Source organism: Pocillopora verrucosa, chromosome 6, assembly GCF_036669915.1.
Source record: "Pocillopora verrucosa isolate sample1 chromosome 6, ASM3666991v2, whole genome shotgun sequence".
Classification (NCBI taxonomy): domain Eukaryota; kingdom Metazoa; phylum Cnidaria; class Anthozoa; order Scleractinia; family Pocilloporidae; genus Pocillopora; species Pocillopora verrucosa.
In genome coordinates this window covers 22,010,564-22,028,061 of record NC_089317.1, presented here as the reverse complement: position 1 = coordinate 22,028,061, position 17,498 = coordinate 22,010,564, and the positions used below count along the sequence as shown (strand labels likewise).

At 37.4% G+C, this 17,498-nt stretch overlaps 2 protein-coding genes across 4 annotated transcripts; one reads left to right on the top strand and one right to left on the bottom strand.

The window, feature by feature from the left end:
- Nucleotides 1-508: 508 nt before the first annotated feature.
- On the top strand, nt 509-6,053 carry LOC131783578 (homeobox protein PKNOX1). The gene is made up of 5 exons (XM_059100344.2): nt 509-594; nt 727-1,117; nt 2,679-3,386; nt 3,649-3,725; nt 3,861-6,053. The coding sequence occupies exons 2-5, from the start codon at nt 737-739 to the stop codon at nt 4,546-4,548; spliced, it is 1,854 nt and encodes a 617-aa protein (XP_058956327.1). The 5' UTR covers nt 509-594; nt 727-736; the 3' UTR covers nt 4,549-6,053.
- Nucleotides 6,054-7,103: 1,050 nt separating this feature from the next.
- Nucleotides 7,104-16,744, bottom strand: LOC131783574 (phosphatidylinositol-glycan-specific phospholipase D). Of its 3 annotated transcripts, none has more exons than XM_059100339.2 (11): nt 16,375-16,744; nt 14,123-14,346; nt 13,610-13,809; nt 12,576-13,014; nt 12,223-12,497; nt 11,312-11,696; nt 10,427-10,632; nt 9,917-10,042; nt 9,079-9,179; nt 8,846-8,872; nt 7,104-8,533 (listed from the first exon to the last, which is right to left on the bottom strand). In XM_059100339.2, exons 1-11 carry the CDS (start codon nt 16,717-16,719, stop codon nt 8,378-8,380), a joined length of 2,484 nt encoding a protein of 827 aa, XP_058956322.2. In that variant the 5' UTR covers nt 16,720-16,744; the 3' UTR covers nt 7,104-8,377. The 3 variants fall into 3 exon arrangements, with proteins under 3 accessions (XP_058956322.2, XP_058956323.2, XP_058956321.2); XM_059100340.2 differs by having other exon boundaries at nt 7,109-8,533; nt 9,917-10,189; nt 14,123-14,210; nt 16,375-16,515; XM_059100338.2 differs by having other exon boundaries at nt 7,110-8,533; nt 9,917-10,189.
- Nucleotides 16,745-17,498: the final 754 nt, after the last annotated feature.

The following is a 17,498-nucleotide window of genomic DNA, read 5'->3' as shown; positions in this document are numbered from 1 at the left end:
TGAAGCTTATGCCATACTAAGAATTGTTGCCAAAGAGGGAAAAGGTAGAGAAATTCTGAACTTCCAGGCTCTGATATGAAGGAATGCAAATACAATAATTAATCAAGTACGCCCCCAATAATGCGCCACATATCACCAAAACCACCCGTTCTCTGAACCTTTGTTTTCATAACACTCCATGGAACCTCCCACATTAGGGGTCGAAATCAATTTTTTTTTTTTTTTTTTTTAATTCTTAGCTTGTAGCAGGGGAAAAAAATCTATGTTTGAGATGACGTTTCCGGTTGTGACTTAGAAAATATGTAGCGGTAAAAAGAATATCGACGATGTTGTTTTGGCAGCTGAATCACATCATGGCTCAAAAGCCAACATCGGCATTATTCAAATCATTCATTATGCATGCATCAATTATTCCCCAGTGTGCGACAGGTATAAATTAGCATGGGGACAATAGTAATTATGTAGAAATTCGTCGGTTGGCGCTGTCAATCAGGCAAGGCAAGGCCGCGCCAAAAGGAGTTTTTGACGTTGACGAGTGAGTGACACCGTCGCTGTTCCATCGCCTCGTGCATTTCTTTTTAATAGTGACCAATTGTAAGTCTTTCAACCTCCCATACAAACACATTAACAGAACAACGATTATCATTTCATTTGGTCTTCCAGCCGGGTCCGTTCATCGCCAACATGCCAGTCGAGTATAACGTTGTCTTTTCTCTTTTCGAACAGGCAGCCTTTGATGGAAGGGCTTGCGAATCGAGTGGCCACCAGTCACATGCTTCAAGGCCAAAACATTGCTACTTCGGCTCATTATGGAGGTATATCTCTCCAACAGACACCAGCGGACAAGATGCCCCCTCCTTCTTACGACGAAGCCCAGATAACTGTTCAAGCGGTCGACTTGCAACAGCTTTCAAACATGGAGGCGGAAAAGCAAGCAATCTACCGCCATCCTTTATTGCCTCTTTTGGCGAAGTTGTTTGAAAAGTGCGAGCAGTCAACTCAAACCTGTGAATGCACGCCTGCCACGGCATTCGACAACGAAATTAAGAATGGAATTTTACAGATGAACAGGGAAGGAAAGCCTTTCTATACGGAAGATCGAGATCTCGACAACTTGGTAAGAATAAGCCGAAGCTTACTCTTTACTTCGTTAGATTCAAATCTCAAAGGTTTTCGTTTGTTGAGACGAGTTGATCGTAATTTTGACAAATCTCAAAGTAATCAAGACTTGTTTTGGGTCACAGATGACATTGAAGACCTTCGCTATCTACCAGTGAATCTCTTGATGGATTGAACTTCGAGCTACAAAATGTTTCAAATGTTGTAATCAACAGACTTGAAATTATTGCGTCGTTCTATCGAAAGCTTCACAGTCTTGGGCTCTTCGAAATTTTTTATACGCATTTGTTGTTGAAAGTGCCCGCCATGTTTCTATGTATTGTAAATGGCGGGTGGATAGATTTTGCAATGAAAACACTCACTTTTCGCGTGTTTCAGTACAGGTACTATAAATGGCGTTTCGTTTTGCTTCCTAATGATACAAGAAAATTTTAATCCAGATTAAGTGTAAGCTTTTAATGGCGTTCTGAAAGAAAATCTCATACCGAATCATCCATGAGCCTATTGAAATCAATTACAGAACGTTCTATTCTAAGAACACAAAAAACCCTGTTTTCCCTCAGGCTTCTGAATTTCCGAGTACCCCTTTCTCGAAGCAGAAGTATGACGTTTTTGTTGAAAACTTTTCATTTTCCTTCTAATCGAAGATTTCCTGTTTTCATCCTAAATCCTGTTGTATGTTTTCCTGATAGCTAGATTTGGGTGTTATTTGTTATATGGGTAAATTATAAAAATGTCTTGATATTTTTTTATATATTACTGCTGACATTAACTCGCTAAGGGTATTACATTCAGAGTTAGCCGACTTTTGTGAAGGAAGCAATTTCAATGAATTGTTATTTACATATGTAAATATTTATTAAGAATTAGAATTTGTTTTGTTGTCAATGTAAATTTTTCAGCAAACACGGACCTCATCTTTTATGTATGTTTTTTACTTTCATACTTCTCTAAGCAAATGACAGCATTTTCGTTCTCTCAGGATGTTTATTTAAATTTTCAGGATATGATTGTCTGAAATTTCTATAGATTTTAGCTGATTTATTTTGTTATTAGCAAAACGTGGGGGTGGAAGTTAATTTCTTAATTTCCTCCTTGTTTAGAGATATAAAGCCAGCTTGTGTGTGCTAAACCTATCAAAAACTTGTGTGTTAGGTTTTTATTGGTTTTAAAAAAACCTTTGCTTACTCTTTAGTTTATTGTGCAAGAGAACAGATATTTTTCTGTTGATATCTTTCAAGATTTTATTGTTGGGATTGAAATACAGCACACATGGTTATGAACAAAGGAGGTTTTCTCATTTCAACAAAATTTGAATCACCCAGACAAAATTGTTCTTTATAAAATGATTACAATATCAGGCAGACAAGTGATAAAAAGAAAGAAAATATCAACTAGGGGATTATCAGTTGATGTGATACCAAATTCGTCAAACTAACATAAAAGAGAATTGTATGTCAGGCAGTGAGGAGAATTTGTTAATGAGATCTTGGGAGTGAAAGTTGAAAACCAATGAAATGTGTCTGTCACTAAATATGTTTGTTTTGTCTTGTCAACAGATGGTGAAAGCTATTCAAGTACTCAGGATACACCTACTAGAGCTGGAAAAAGTAAATGAACTTTGCAAAGATTTTTGCCAGAGATACATAGCTTGTCTGAAAGGGAAGATGCAGAGTGAGAACCTGTTGCGTAGCCCTCTTCAATCAGCATACTCTCCTGCTGTGAACGTGTTAAATGCAAATGTGCAACAACAGCCAACCACTCCAATCCAAGCACAACAACCAACATTTCTCCCGCAGCAACAAATCACTTACTATACCCCAGCAGTGGCTCCGTGCACAATAGCAAATGCAACTCCTACAGCAAGTGTTATTGGTTCTCCTGTTCAACAACAAGTTGCAACTGTTGCATATGTTCCACAAGGAGTGGCACCCAATCAACAGATTGTCATAGCACAGGTTCCCCAACAGCCAACCGTGCCATCAACAGTCACGTACAGCACAGTACCAGCAACTGTAACATACACCACAGTGCCAGCAAATGTAACTTACGTCAGCACACCAACTGTCGAGACTGTCACACCACCCAGACTGCAGACACATTCCTCCGGAGATGAATCTCCCACAGAAATAACAGTCCCCTCCAGTGTTCCTCTCCCTGCCCTGGACTCACCAACGGAGGTCACTGATAAAAAGAGAACTAGGAGAGGAGTGTTACCCAAGCAGGCGACAAACATTATGAAAAGCTGGCTTTTTCAACATCTGGTGGTGAGTTAATTTTGATAATTAGTTTTGTTGCAATTCCTTCTAGATATGGCTTCAAAACTTAACTTTAAACCCTTGTGTGGTACAAATATTACTGTTAACAAGAAGAAATCTGGTCACAATGGAGACTTGACTGGTTTACAAAATTATTTTCCTATAGTGTTTCACTGTGATAGTCAATTAAGAGTTTAAGAGTCTTAGAAAATAAAAAGTTCTTGAAAGAAATAATTGTTTTTCCCATTTTGGACATTTTTTTTTTAACCAGCATCCGTACCCAACAGAGGATGAAAAGAGGGCTATTGCGGCACAAACAAATCTAACAATACTTCAAGTGAACAACTGGTAAGCTTATCACTGGACTCATTATACACTGGGCAATATATGTCTTACTGTCGTACAATTATTTCATTTTAAAGAGGATTTTCGGGTAGCATTTCTCTGTTTCATTGTTTAACTCAAAGTTATCTCTCTATATAGGTTCATAAATGCTAGACGTCGCATTTTGCAACCAATGTTGGATGCAAGCAATCCTGAAGGACCTAAAGCCAAAAAGTCTAAAATCCAGAGTAGGCCTGCTCAGAGATTTTGGCCCGACACTCTTGTTCCCAGCCAGTTCAACACCATTCCAATAGCTCCAGCTCCAGTGACTGTCCAAGCTGCTATGGTGCAGGGTGCTGTCCAAATACAAGCAGTACCTCCTGGTGTGGCCCTTCCAACTGCTATAACAATACCTAATGTCCAAGGTACCACAGTCATACCAGGTACTGTCACTTTGCAACAACCTGCAGGGACACCAACCACAATGGTTGTTGTCACATTACCTCCCTCAGCAAGCCATGTCACCACAGTGTCAGCATCGGAAAGTTCATCAGCAGTCACAACACACCCAACGATGATTGCACCAACTGTGTCATCACAAGTTGAAACTGTTTCTGTAAGCAGCTTGTCTCCCATGTATTCTAACATTCAGCAAGGCAGTCCATCTCTTCAGAATTCTCCATTGCCGACCATGGTTCAAAATGGTGGGGAGAGTAATCTTGTTAGTTCTCCACACCACATGCCTGTCAGTTCAAGCGTTAGCATGGCTGGTGTTCAAGATAATCTGGTTGGAGTTAACACCATTTCACTTGACTCTGCTGCAGTTTCCAGAGGTTTAGTGAACTGAGTTAGTCTAGTTAATGTGAATAATGTCTTTGCAGCTTAGAGTCCCTACTTTCCAAGTTTTTTTTCATGTATCTCTAAGTCTGTAACCATCTTAAGAGAATTGTTAGCCATGGTAATCTCTACTTGAGGGAAATTGTGGTTTCGTTGAAAATGGTGTAAATGTTAGCTTTGGTACTCTGTTTTTTTTTTCCTCTGTGCATTATTCCATTTCTGAGCTATCTTTGTCTCAGTTTCAAAACCAGGCTTGTTATAAAGAAAGTCTTCATTTCAATTGTTTGAGTGATTATGGCTATGCAATTGAAACCGTCATGTTAACCATTTGACCTTCAAGAGAGACAGTTTTTCGTTATAATATCACACATTAACGTCACAAGAGTAAAAGAAATGATTGCCAGCTTAAGAAGCTCTTCATTGTGAAACAAATTCTCCTTGTCAGCGCCTTATGAAATATGTGTACAGCAGTATGGAGAGTATGTATGCTTGTTTTGAAACTGAGGTGAATAAGCTCAAAATGGATGCACTGATGGCATGATAGTCATTAGCCTTGCCTCTTGTGGGAAACTGAATGTTCATCTGGTTTTATACATGCTGAGTATATGTCTTGAGAACTGTGTTAACTTTGGGTTAGTAACTGTGGTCCTTTAGTCATGTTACATGCTTCTTATGTAGTTTAAACTTGTGAGAAGCATGTTGTATGCTAAAACTGTAGGATCATGGGTATATGTAGCAGTGTTTTGAAGCAAATTTAAAGAGCTTGGCCTCACTTTGAGTCTAATCCTAGAGGAGAACACTCATCACTTATGTGATACTTCAACAGCAGAGTAAGTAATAATTTGATGCCCTCATTGGTGAGTGCAGGAGGTTCCTTCACTGTTTAATAGTGTTATAAATTTGTAGGGAGAACCAAGGCCGTGGTTCCTTCTACAGGGAAAGAGTTAAACAAATTTGAATGTTAGCAATCCCCAAAATTGCAAAGCTACAAGAGTTGTGATACAGTGTTAGTTGTCTTGGTGTGTTTAAGTTTGAATTGTTACAAGATCATTATTGGTTGTGTTGTACCATGCAAAATGCATGGTTGTTCCTCTTGTTATTATTACCTTAGCTAGACATATTTCTTTTTATGAATCATGCCAGCTGGTAATCAGTCCAGCAGGTGTGATCAAAATTTGCAAACATATTGCGTTCAACTTAAGACTATGATTTATAGCTGTAAAAATTAAGAGGAGAATGAGAGATTTTATAAAGAAATTAATAGCTCAAACAAGTATAATTTTATAATGTATATTATTTTATGGAGCTGTATATTGCTGTTAAATTATTAACAAGTGAATATTTTAAGACTTATTGATGTTTGATATTTGGTTAAACATTCAGGTATATTTTTAGTTAAGTGAGACATTCAACTTGGATTGAAGTAAAAGTCAAATGATAGTTAGATGTCATGGAATACTGATTAAAGTATTGCTGAAAAATCATCAGACATTTCCATCATGGTAACTTTCTTCAGCCATATATTAGGCTGTTGATGTAGTTATTTCGGGTCTGAAATTCCCTTTTTAACACAGGTTCCACAAGGAAGTTACTTAGTTTTGTTTCATCTGATTGACAGATAGAAAAATCAACCAAAAAGTGCTGTTCATAAGTTTTTTGGAACAAATGAAATATGGGTTAAGCAGGAGAAACAATGATTTAAAGAGGTTTTGCCCTTATGTTGAACGATGAATATACCAAGTTTACCCCTACTTTTTCATTAGGAAAGGGATAACTTCTGTTGAAAGAATAGGAACTGAAGAATTTGGGGCCGACTGAAAAAGATAGGAGTGAACTTGTTATTTGATGGAGTAAGCTTGTTCAGGTCAGGTTCAATGAGTAGTGGGTGAACTTGCAATTGTACTAAATAGATAGATATCAAAGGATTGTGAGGAGGACTAAGGAGAGTGAAGAAAGTATTGTTGCAGGCCACAGTACTCCCACCAAAAATTCACAATTGGACTCTTGCATCCCACAGCTTATTCCAGAACCCAGAAATTGGTGAATTTACACAGTTCAATGGAATAGGGTTGGATGTGGATGATTACCACAAAGCTGTTTATCTTGGTATTTTCACCTTTGGTTTCTCTTCAACATAGTGCAATCACTTTGGAATTATTTTGTCTTTGCCAATAAACAAGAGTAAAATGGTTTCACAAATAGGGTGTGATGGAAGGAGCATAAAAAATTCAACTAAAAATAAATAACGCAACAATACAAAGTAAGTAACTCTCCATTGTAATTCTTGCCATCCTTGGTGTGATTTGATCCCAACTTGTGATTATTTCTCTGAAAGCTCAGTTCTATATTGAAGCCAGTAAACTCTTCTTCTTTGCTATCTGAATCGAAAAGCACAGCCACTACCAAAACTACAGACACAACTTCCAATATCTTCAACTCACAATATCTCAGTAAATTCATATGAATACCTCCCCTGAAAGTTAGCTTGAACTAAGCCACTACTCTCACCTTATTGGTTAAAACACAATAGGCCAGAAGAAACACTGAAAATAAGTATCTTTTATTGGTTAGAACTGACCATTGTGAAGAGTGCCATATGGCTCACTTAGAAATTTGTGGGGTGGTACACATGAGTACCATATGGCACTGTAGATCAGGAAAGGGTTTAGAGCCTAATTTTCCATTCTAATCTGTGTGCATTTCCTGAGGGTACTTAAAAGGAGTATTTTTAAACAATCAAGAGTTTCTTGAGTTCATGATCATTTCCTTCATTCTCATGACCTTAAAGTAAGATTCAAGGATAACACTGTTGGGAGAAATTAGCTGTTTTTCACTTTTAGGGGGTTAGAGGGTTTGGCTACCAGGTGAACATAGAGACACAGTTGATCTTTGCATTGACAATATTAAATTGCAATGCCTTTGATACTTAATTCATTTGGGTTTTGATGTAAAAATTTATTTGAAAGATGAGTACTCACAATTATAGGCAACTATTATAATTTATCTAATTACAAAAAGTTCCAGAAGCCACAAACTCACTTGAGTTGGACTAAAGGGGATAACTACTTTTAGTCCATCTTTCATAGAGCTCAGTAATGGCTTTGATTCCAAAAAGTTTCACTGCTAAAATTCAACACATTTTTACTACATTCTGCTGGTTCATTCAGTGAAAGTTAGCAGAGAGACTCCATGACTGAAGCTTGCATCAGAAATGATGCAAATTTATAGAAAAAGAAGGCACAGAAAGAGTAATATCTTGATTTGTAAACAGAAAAATAAAAATATGGTACTAGTACCTGAAAGTAATTGGTTAAGTTTGTTGGTCCAAATCTATATTACACCCCACTTGGGATTATTTTTCATGACCTACTGGTGATTTTTTTGTATTAAAAAAAACTAATATTTAAACTATTTAATATTCTTTTCTTGTATTTGCTTCCCACTCAATCATTCCAGGGAAATAAAGTTAATAAAAAAAAGTATCTAAAATTAATAAAAATAATTTTTCCTGTTTCCTTTCAGCCAAGAGCTAGTGAGTCATAACTTGAGCTAAGGGTAAAAGGAAGCAAAAAATCACAGGATGAGTGCATTTGCTCCCTTTTACATCATGTCTTCCTATCACTCACACCACACCTTGGCATTCTTAGCTTGGCATAAAGGAAAGAAAATAAACTGCTACCCTGGCTAATTAGCTCTGACCAAGGGCTAACACTTGAGAGATCAGCTTTAGAGACCCTTTGCAGTGACCCATTTATATTATCAGTTCAGCTGATAAAAACAAATTATCTAATTATAAACTAAGGTGATTTTCATTTTCAGTTACTTTACATTCATCTTCGTCAGACAACAGCCATTTGAGAGGCATGTTGAACAACATGAACAGAACCTGAATGAAAAGCTTTATATGAGCTGCGAGGTGATGAGATAATTAGGGTTGAACCAGATGACCTTGCATTGGGGATATTCAGGAATGTCGTTCCCATGCGAGACCTCTCCTGTGGGTTATAGATGATATTTTTGTTAAGAAAAAAAAAACATCAACAAGATCACTGAGCTGGTTAAAACATTTACCACTGCAATACACTGAAGTTATACCTGTTGAATTTCAAAATTCTATTACTACTAACCAGTAGTAATATTTTTGCTGCATTTTGTAATATTTTTACTACTTACATTTTTTTATATTTTGTAAACCCTGACCCAAAACTGTCACCTTGAGAACAATGGGAAGGGGCTGATATGGAGAGGCAGGACACTTAATATAGCATATGTACATCATCATAATAATGATTATTAATACTTATTACCTCACTGCTTTTCATCACATTAGATGCCTGGAAAAGAACATTTTTAACATCTTGTTAAATATCTGGTAATTTTTACAACTATTACAGGTGTAGTAAATCCAATCATATGTCGCCTATCAAAGAAAAGATTTTCATGAGCTGTTCAAATTGAATTATAATTAAATGCCTAGGAGGATTGAAGGGTAGTTGAATTCAAAGTAAATTGGAGACATACCACAAGAAGTTGATATTACCTTTTCTCCAGGACAGGGTTCCACTTCTTTACATCCTCTTGTGGCATTCCCCAATGGAAAAGATGTTCCACCATAAAAAACATACAGCCCTCCTTCCTCAGCTAAAAAAAAAAAATGGAAATTAGGGAAATACCATGAGCTTTTATCTTCACTTGTTTATGTTGTGTTGTTTTGCTTTTTTCTGGGTTAGCTTTATTATGAACATTATACCAAACATGTTAGTCAAGAGTACATGTGTTGAGGATTCCTTGAAAATAAAAAAAAAAGATAATTTGACTTGGAGATTATTTATGTATCTAGTTCAATACAAACAAGGACCTATAATAGGGTCAGTTTCATCTCCTAACGCCTTAGCTCCCTTGGGTGACCAAGGTAGAATTTCTCCTTATGCTGGTAATATCAATAAGATATCAAGCAGAAAAATGATAAGAATTAAAGTACAATTATCAATTTGTGGGTTATAAGTTGATTCAATTCCAAATTCTCAGAACCAACATCACATAAATTGCATGGCAGACAGAAAGGGGAATACCTTAACCCTTTCACTCCCACAAGTGACCAAGACAGAATTTCTTCTTATAATATCAATACAATATCAAGCAGGCAGGTGATGAGAATAGAGAAGAATATCAATCATGGGATTATTAGTTGATCCAATACCAAATTCTCTGAACTAACATCATAAGAATTGTATGGTAGATAGTAAGGAGAATTACTAAATAGATCTTGGGAGTGAAAGGGTTAAATGAGATCACTATCTGAGCCAGAATTACAAGTTAGAGTGAAGTACCTTAAGTTAATTTTCACCAGGAAGAAAGAAAAAGTTTTAATCACAAACCTCCTTTCAACTCTTCAGTAATATCTTCTGTTCTGAATGGTGCAGAGAAAACCAAGTCTGTGATACCATCATGGTTCACATCAGTGAAATCCAAACTCCAACCAAATCTGCCATAGCTGCGGTCACCTTCAAAAATGGCAGTATATTGCAAATCATTAAGAGAGATATCACTTCCACTTTGCAGAACTTTTGTGGAGTTTACCAGGTAGATGGCACCTGATTGGGTAAAAGAAACTGGCATATCCTCCACATCAACCAAATGGCCTTCAAATGCTACAAACAAAAGATTTTATGATTAATAAATTTTAATGAATATTATTGCTGATAAATATAAAATCAATTAAATTTCATGGTGGGGAAAAGTTGATACAAAGCTTATAACTGATAAGAAAAATTAACCCTTAAACTCCCAGTTATAAATAACTCACATTTAATTAAAGGATGTCTAGTATTTCACCGGGAATAAACAGGCGGAGGGTTAAATCAATTTTTTAAAAGAACATAGATTACATAGAGTTGCAGCAGAAACTGCAAGGATGTCTTCACTGTTGTTGTAAGGTTTTCCTACAGAGAGGCTGGTTCCAAGCTTCATGAAAGTCTTGTGCCCTGTTATTGTTGCCATAGGTTGGGGTGATAGATTGGGATGGAACAAATACACTCTGCCAACACTTTGTACGTCATCCTTAGAGTAACTGCAGTCCTTATTGGCACATAATCTGCAAAAAAAAAATTTTTTTTTGCAGAAAATCTTTTTGTATTTTTAAATTTCAAATTACAATTCTTCTCTTCTTTTCCCCATTTGTATTTTCTTTGTATTCATGTGGGGTGCACATGATTTCACAAATTAGCCAATCACATCAAAGAATTCTAACCTTGACACTGGAAAACTGACATGGATTTTTTAACAGTCAGTAGTTAACAAAAACAATCACAACATGCTGTTGGCAAGCAAGCTCAATCTTACAAAGAACCTTTCATATACAGTGTACAGGTAGATGTGCCTTTTAAAGCCTAGATGCATTCTCTTTGATCCCCAACAATGCATGCACCATGTGATGAATAACTAAAAATCTTCTCTACAATCATGACCTGTTAACTACAGTAGATAATAGAGAGTTCAATCATTACTAATAAAATGTAAATGATAACTCATTGTAAAAGAAAGTAACATTTTGGCCCTGAAGTATACACTACTTTCAGTTCTTGGGCAAGAATTGTAAAAGGGGTGTTGGAAATTTTCTGAATAAACCTGACAACCACAAGTTAACCCCATATTTATGCACTATCAACTTTCTATAATTTTATGGATTTTGAATGGGGTTTTCACCATTAATTTATTGGGAGAACTATAATTTATTTGTTTAATTACCAGCTCACTAGATAACAAAATTTTACCTGAACGTAGGTGCACCAACAAGTAACACTATCTTTCCAATTTCCTTTGTCACAGTCATTGAATAACCAAACCAACTGTAATTTTGTTCACCAAGAGCAATCCAGTCTGCATTATGCACAGACAAATCCAAACCAGGTTTCATACGTGTCTTGGCTAAAAATATAGCAACAGATCCTCTCTGGGGCCCTCCTTCAGGAGCATAAGGGGACCCAATTATGAGGTCCTTAAATCCATCCCCATCAATATCAGCCCCCAATAGAGATGTACCAAGATTGTAATATGTTCCATTGCCATAGATTGCAACACTTGGGTGGGGATTGAGTCCCTCTTCTTTGATTCCAAAAAAGATGTACACTGTGCCTGTGTACTGAAGATCATTTGCACCTATACAGAACATGAATAAAAAATATTTATTAGTTTATATTTCACCTAACCCTTTACACCCTACATCTGTATGTATAATCTCTAAACTGTTCTCCACACAGCACTTAAGTGCTGACGAGGAGAATTTGTTTCACAATCAAGATCTTCTTTAGTTGGTGATCATTTCCTTTATTCATGCAAACTTAATTTGTTCAGGGGTGATATTGTGAGGGGAAATTAGATTCTAGCCATTCTTAGTGGTTGAAGGGTTGATAGGTCAATGGTATAACTTTATTAATTGAACTTGTCAATCACAATGTTGTAAAATTATTATAATTATTTAACGCCTTCTCAGTTGTATTGTGTGACAAATCCCCTCATGCTTTAATTTTTTGTATACAGGACTTTTCATGAGAACTCCTCATGGTTAAAATAGCGCTTGACTGTGCTAGTGTTTTGTAGCTTCACCCATAGCCCCTTTTTTCACTGCGGTTCATCACTGACAGTCTTTGACAGCAAAAAAGTAGAAACTGTCAATAACTCATACCTGTCGCTGGAGCACTCACAGCCAGGTCATCCACTCCATCTTTATTAAAATCCACTACAGCCACAGCAGTACCAAACCGTCCGTTCTCCACAGTACCATCCAGAATCATGTTTGCAGACACATCCAAGTCCAAGTCTTTATCAGGTAAGCCACTGTCAGCATCACCAGTAACAAGATATACCCGCCCATGTTGGCTGTTACCTGGGGTACCATACCCCGGTGCTCCAATCACAAGGGAAATATTCTGACCATTAAAATTGCCATAGGCAAGAGACCTGTAAACATTGGAACATTTTTGCAAGTGAATTGCTTCAGATCTTTAAGTTTCAAAGGTTAATCATCAATTTACTCACCATCCTAATCTTGCATAAGGCACAGATGATGAATATTCTGCAGACATTAATAATGCCCTTTTATCTGCACTGTTCTCATTTGACATCACTTTTAAATGGCAGTTTTGAGAACCATGGCAATCCCTTGACAAACTTTTGCTTTTCAACATCTTTTCATGAAGAGACTCTGACAATGAAAAGTAAGTGCCTCTCTTGGTCTGCTTCATATTTATATTAGAAAAATCGGCAAGCTTAAGTATTTCTGCTGGTGTAACTGTTCCAGGATTCTTGAGTTTTTTGTCCAACTGTCTCCTTGATGAAGCTGTAGCAGAATCACTCTTATTGCAAGAAATAAAGAGAGGGCTATGTGGAATAACACATACATCTGTTCCATGTTCTAACATGTCAATAGTTTTGTGCCACAGAAGAATTGACCAGGCTGCCATGTCTGCTACACCCCCTAAAAGCATCAATTGCACCTCAAAAGATTATTAATGACACTCAAAATCACATCCTCTCTAATAATTAATCAGAAGTGGTCTAACTGTAAAATAATCAATAGACTCCATATTGCTGTCCATCTATTCAGTAACAGATCACAGATGATATCAAAATGTGGATAAGAACAAAATGGCACACAAGGCACTGCCAAGTGTGTCACTGATGGTCTTGCCACATTTTGATTTCCTCTGTGATCTATTACTGTACAGATCCACAGCAAAGTGGAATTTATTCGCTTTGTATAATAACTAAAAAAGGAAAATACTGTTATTGGTAATGTCATCTATGCATCTGTCCTCAAATAGATCAATACTGTAATTAAGACCCAATCAAAATGCATGGTTAATTCAGCTTAGATCAGACATATCCCATACAATGATCTTTGGTTGACTTAAGTTTAATTCTACAAACATCACTTTTACTGGGATTTTATTGAGACTTGTTCTCTCCAAAGGAATCATACTGTTGAAAATAAGAACTGATGTGCCTCTCTAAGACAGTCTAAGGATGAATATCTCATAGCTAATTACAATCAAATACAAACACTAACCCACCTTGGAAGTATGAGTGCAGGTCCTCCATTAAAAAGGGAGAAGTCTTTGAATACTTAGAAAACAACTTAGCTCCACCAATGTGCTCTCCAACCCAACCAAGCAAAAGGAGGGCAGTGCAGAGTTCTATCTCATTTTTGTCAATCTTTTTTTCCCCATAATATTCAAGATAAATATCTTCTAGATCTCCACTTGGAACATACCTGATGCAAAATGATAAAATGAATCTAGTTAACTTTCAAATGTATTCCTTCAGCTCTTCATACCCTAAAATCACTTTGCATATCCTCCATGCTGTTCCCCATTCATTTCCTGAGGTACTGATGAAAAGAACTTGTTTAACATTCAAGAGCCTCTTTAGCTAATGATCATTTTCTTTATTCTTGTGACCTAAATGTTTGATTCAGGGGAGATGTTGTAAAGAGAAATTGAATGCTAATCACTCTCAGGGGCCAAAAGGTACAAGATTGAAAATATTCCTTAAAAAATATGATTTTTCAAAACAATGTTGCCTACCACTCATTAATGCTGGCAGTTATATTCCTTGTGTCCCCCTCAAATGATGCAACCATATCTCCACCAGGGTCACCGATACTGTGAGCTGCTGGAAAGGAACCAAAGAAATTAACATCTCCCATTGTGGTGAGGAATCCTTGATCAATTCCAAGACTGTGCCATGTCACATCTGCTACTTGGTGTGATACAAATCCCAGGGTAAAAGCAACCAACTTTTCTGTCTCCTATCAAATCAGGTGTAGTAAATTTAAAATGCTTTACTGGTGCATATGTTTACTAAAGGACATTTTTCATCATGTGGTGAGTAGCTATGTAAATTTTCTTGAACAAAAGAGACCATTGGCATAAGAATAGATGGGGTGGAAATCCTTCAGGACTACCTTGAAAATAAATTGAGTGACCAAGTAACCAATTTGGCTGCTGTTACAGCCTGTAAATACAATCTGTATACAAAGCAAAAATATTTTATATTATCTTCCTTGACATGATGTGTTTGAAATCATCAATGTTGACCAAAGAGTTAGATTGGTCTCCTTGCCTTTATTTTTTTAGGGTTGGGGCATTTCATTTTGAAGGGGAGAGCTTGAATCCTATTTTCTAAGGTTTCTTCCAGAGGTGCTTTTCATTTTACTGTATTATTTCTAAAAGACTTCCCCATGCCAATTTTTTTCTTGTTTAAAAAAATTGCTTTTGGAAGATGACCTGATTCACCCTCTCTCGTTAAAATTGGTGTTTTATAAATTTTCAACTGATAAATAAAAAAAAAATTTCTTTTTTGGCCCAAAAAGTTTGGGACTACAATGTCTATCTAATAGACTATATGATGAGAATCAATCATATTCTTCATTTGAGTGACACGTGATTAACTCATGTCCTGGTAATTGTGAAGAAGAGCTCCCCAAAAAACCTGTCGGCCGACTGTTGGTCAACTGTCGGCCGACAGGTTACCGACAGTCTACCGACAGCTAACCAACAGGTTACCGACAAGAAAAAAGAAAAATTGTGTTAAAAACGAACAGTTAACGTGACATAACAATCCGTAATGGTGATGTATGACTTGACAGACTTCACCTACGTACCGATCGACGGCAAAGTTGAAAGTATGTAAAGAAACGTTTCTTCCAAAATGTTGTTATCAGATGCGTATAGGATATATCACTTGCGTAATTTACAACACACCACACAATCTAAGAATCGCATTGGAAGATAATTTAATCGAAAAACTCGGCCAAAAACTCTGATAACCAATTTCAAGTTTAATAAATGATACAACTATCAATCTTTTTACTCGTTATGTTAGGTAATAAATTACTATACGCAACAATTCGATAATTAGACTTGGATGCGTGATGCGATAATTGATTTAGGCGCGCGCCGTTAAAATCATGATTCTACGAGTGAAGTATCTTGTATATTTCACCACTCACAAAACGGCTCCTTTAGGAGCCACCAAATCTTGAAAGTCAATTGTCAACGTATTACACATGTTGGATGTAGTATCAAGCGAAAACCGAGAGAAAACATTAAGGTTTGTGTTAACGTTTCACGGACAAGCTACCGACAAGCTACCGACAGGTAACCGACACATTACCAACAGTCGGCCGACTGTCGGCCGACTGTCGGTCCACTGTCGGCCGACAGGCAGCCTATATTTCGGGCAAAACCTGTCGGCTGTCTGTCGGCCAACTGTCGGCCGACAAACGGCCGACTGTCGGCCGACAGACGACCAACTGTCGGCCGACTGTCGGCCGACAGTTGACCGACAGTCGGCCGACAGGTTTTTTGGGGAGCTCTTCTTCACAATTACCCATGTCCTTGTTGACATTCTTCCGAAGATTCTGTAGATGGGATTTTTCCGCATCTTTCCTAACAAGCTATATGCTGAGAAATCGGGATTGTTGTTTTAAATCCAAATGGTAAAAATGATGTGAAAGTGGTCAACACGGGAAAAAGGCAATGTTCGGTAATATCGCGTGACACATTGAAGCGTGATGGTTCAAGAAAGTCTCAATTAACCTTCCATTTACCACTTTTTCAGTCTGTAAATCACCACAACAACCTTAAAATATGATCATTATTCAACTTTTCATTATTCTACAGCGATAGTAAACTCAGCAGTAGCCATACATATAAAAAATTAAGTGATCAGTGGGGTCAAGTTTGAGTTGTTAAGAGTGGAAAATGAAGGATCGTGATTGGACATGTCAAGAGCGCAGTTCAAGTAAAGGATATGATCTATCGATTCCACTCACCTGATCCCAAGGTTTTGGGTATTTCTTCCTGATATACCTAACAGTGGCATTAATAAAGGGAGCCCAATGTGTATCTTCAGCGACCGCATGAAATTTTCCTTTAAAGCACAAACCCGAATACATGGCGTCCGGATATGGATTTCCGCCTATGAACGCGTCTTGGTGCCTCAGAATGATTTCCCTGTAATCAGTGTTATTTCTTGTATCTTTAAACCAGTTGATAGCCTGATGGCCAATGTCTATATGTGTGCTTATTCCACACGAGGAAACTCGCAGAGTGACAAAGCAGAGCAAAAAGAAGAGAAATGAAAATAACTTTAACATACTGCTGCGTAACTCCGCCATTTCGCCCCTATTTTTATTTTTTTACTTCACCGCTGGTAGACTGTAGGCTCAAACACCTCAATGGCCGACCGGAGAGGACCGGAGAAGAGGACGCTGTTGGTTACTGGGAAAGCAGCAGTCGTCCTGGTTAAGAGATCGCAGATCGATCTTTAGAGGAACATGAATGATATAGACAGTAGACATCTTTGCTTTGTCTTTTTACTTGTTCTCAATACCACCTAGGCAACTGGAAGGACTGAGGAGGCGGACAGCTGGCCGTCAAGGTGTATAGAATGGCGCGTCTGAAACCCGTCTGAATTCGTCAGTAGTTTTTTTTTTAAGTTGTTTTTAAAGATTACAATTTACAGCAAATGGTTTGAATCAGGAGTTATCATGTGATCGTCCGGATGAGTGAAGTCCTGAGAAGGGTGACAATATAATTTATTTTTCACATTTTACTCGAAACACTTGACATGTCCGTCTAGTCAAATAACACTCAACAGCTCAACGTGCGTTTTTTCTGGATCGAGAGATTTCCTTGCTAACGATAAAATAACCTTCACCTTGACTATAATCGCTTCAATCACCTTCGCATAGTTCTCGAATCCGTGTAACTGCAATGCGAGACGTGTCAGTGTTGCTTACATTCCCCTCATCATTTCTCCCTATGAACGCTCTGTTAGCGTTAGCCTACGTGTAGCCGTACCCTCCTCCCCAAGGAGAAACGGAAGGGGGAGGAGGGCACGGCTACACGTAGGCTAACGCTCTGCATGCTATTGCTGGCTTGTTCTTAACGATGT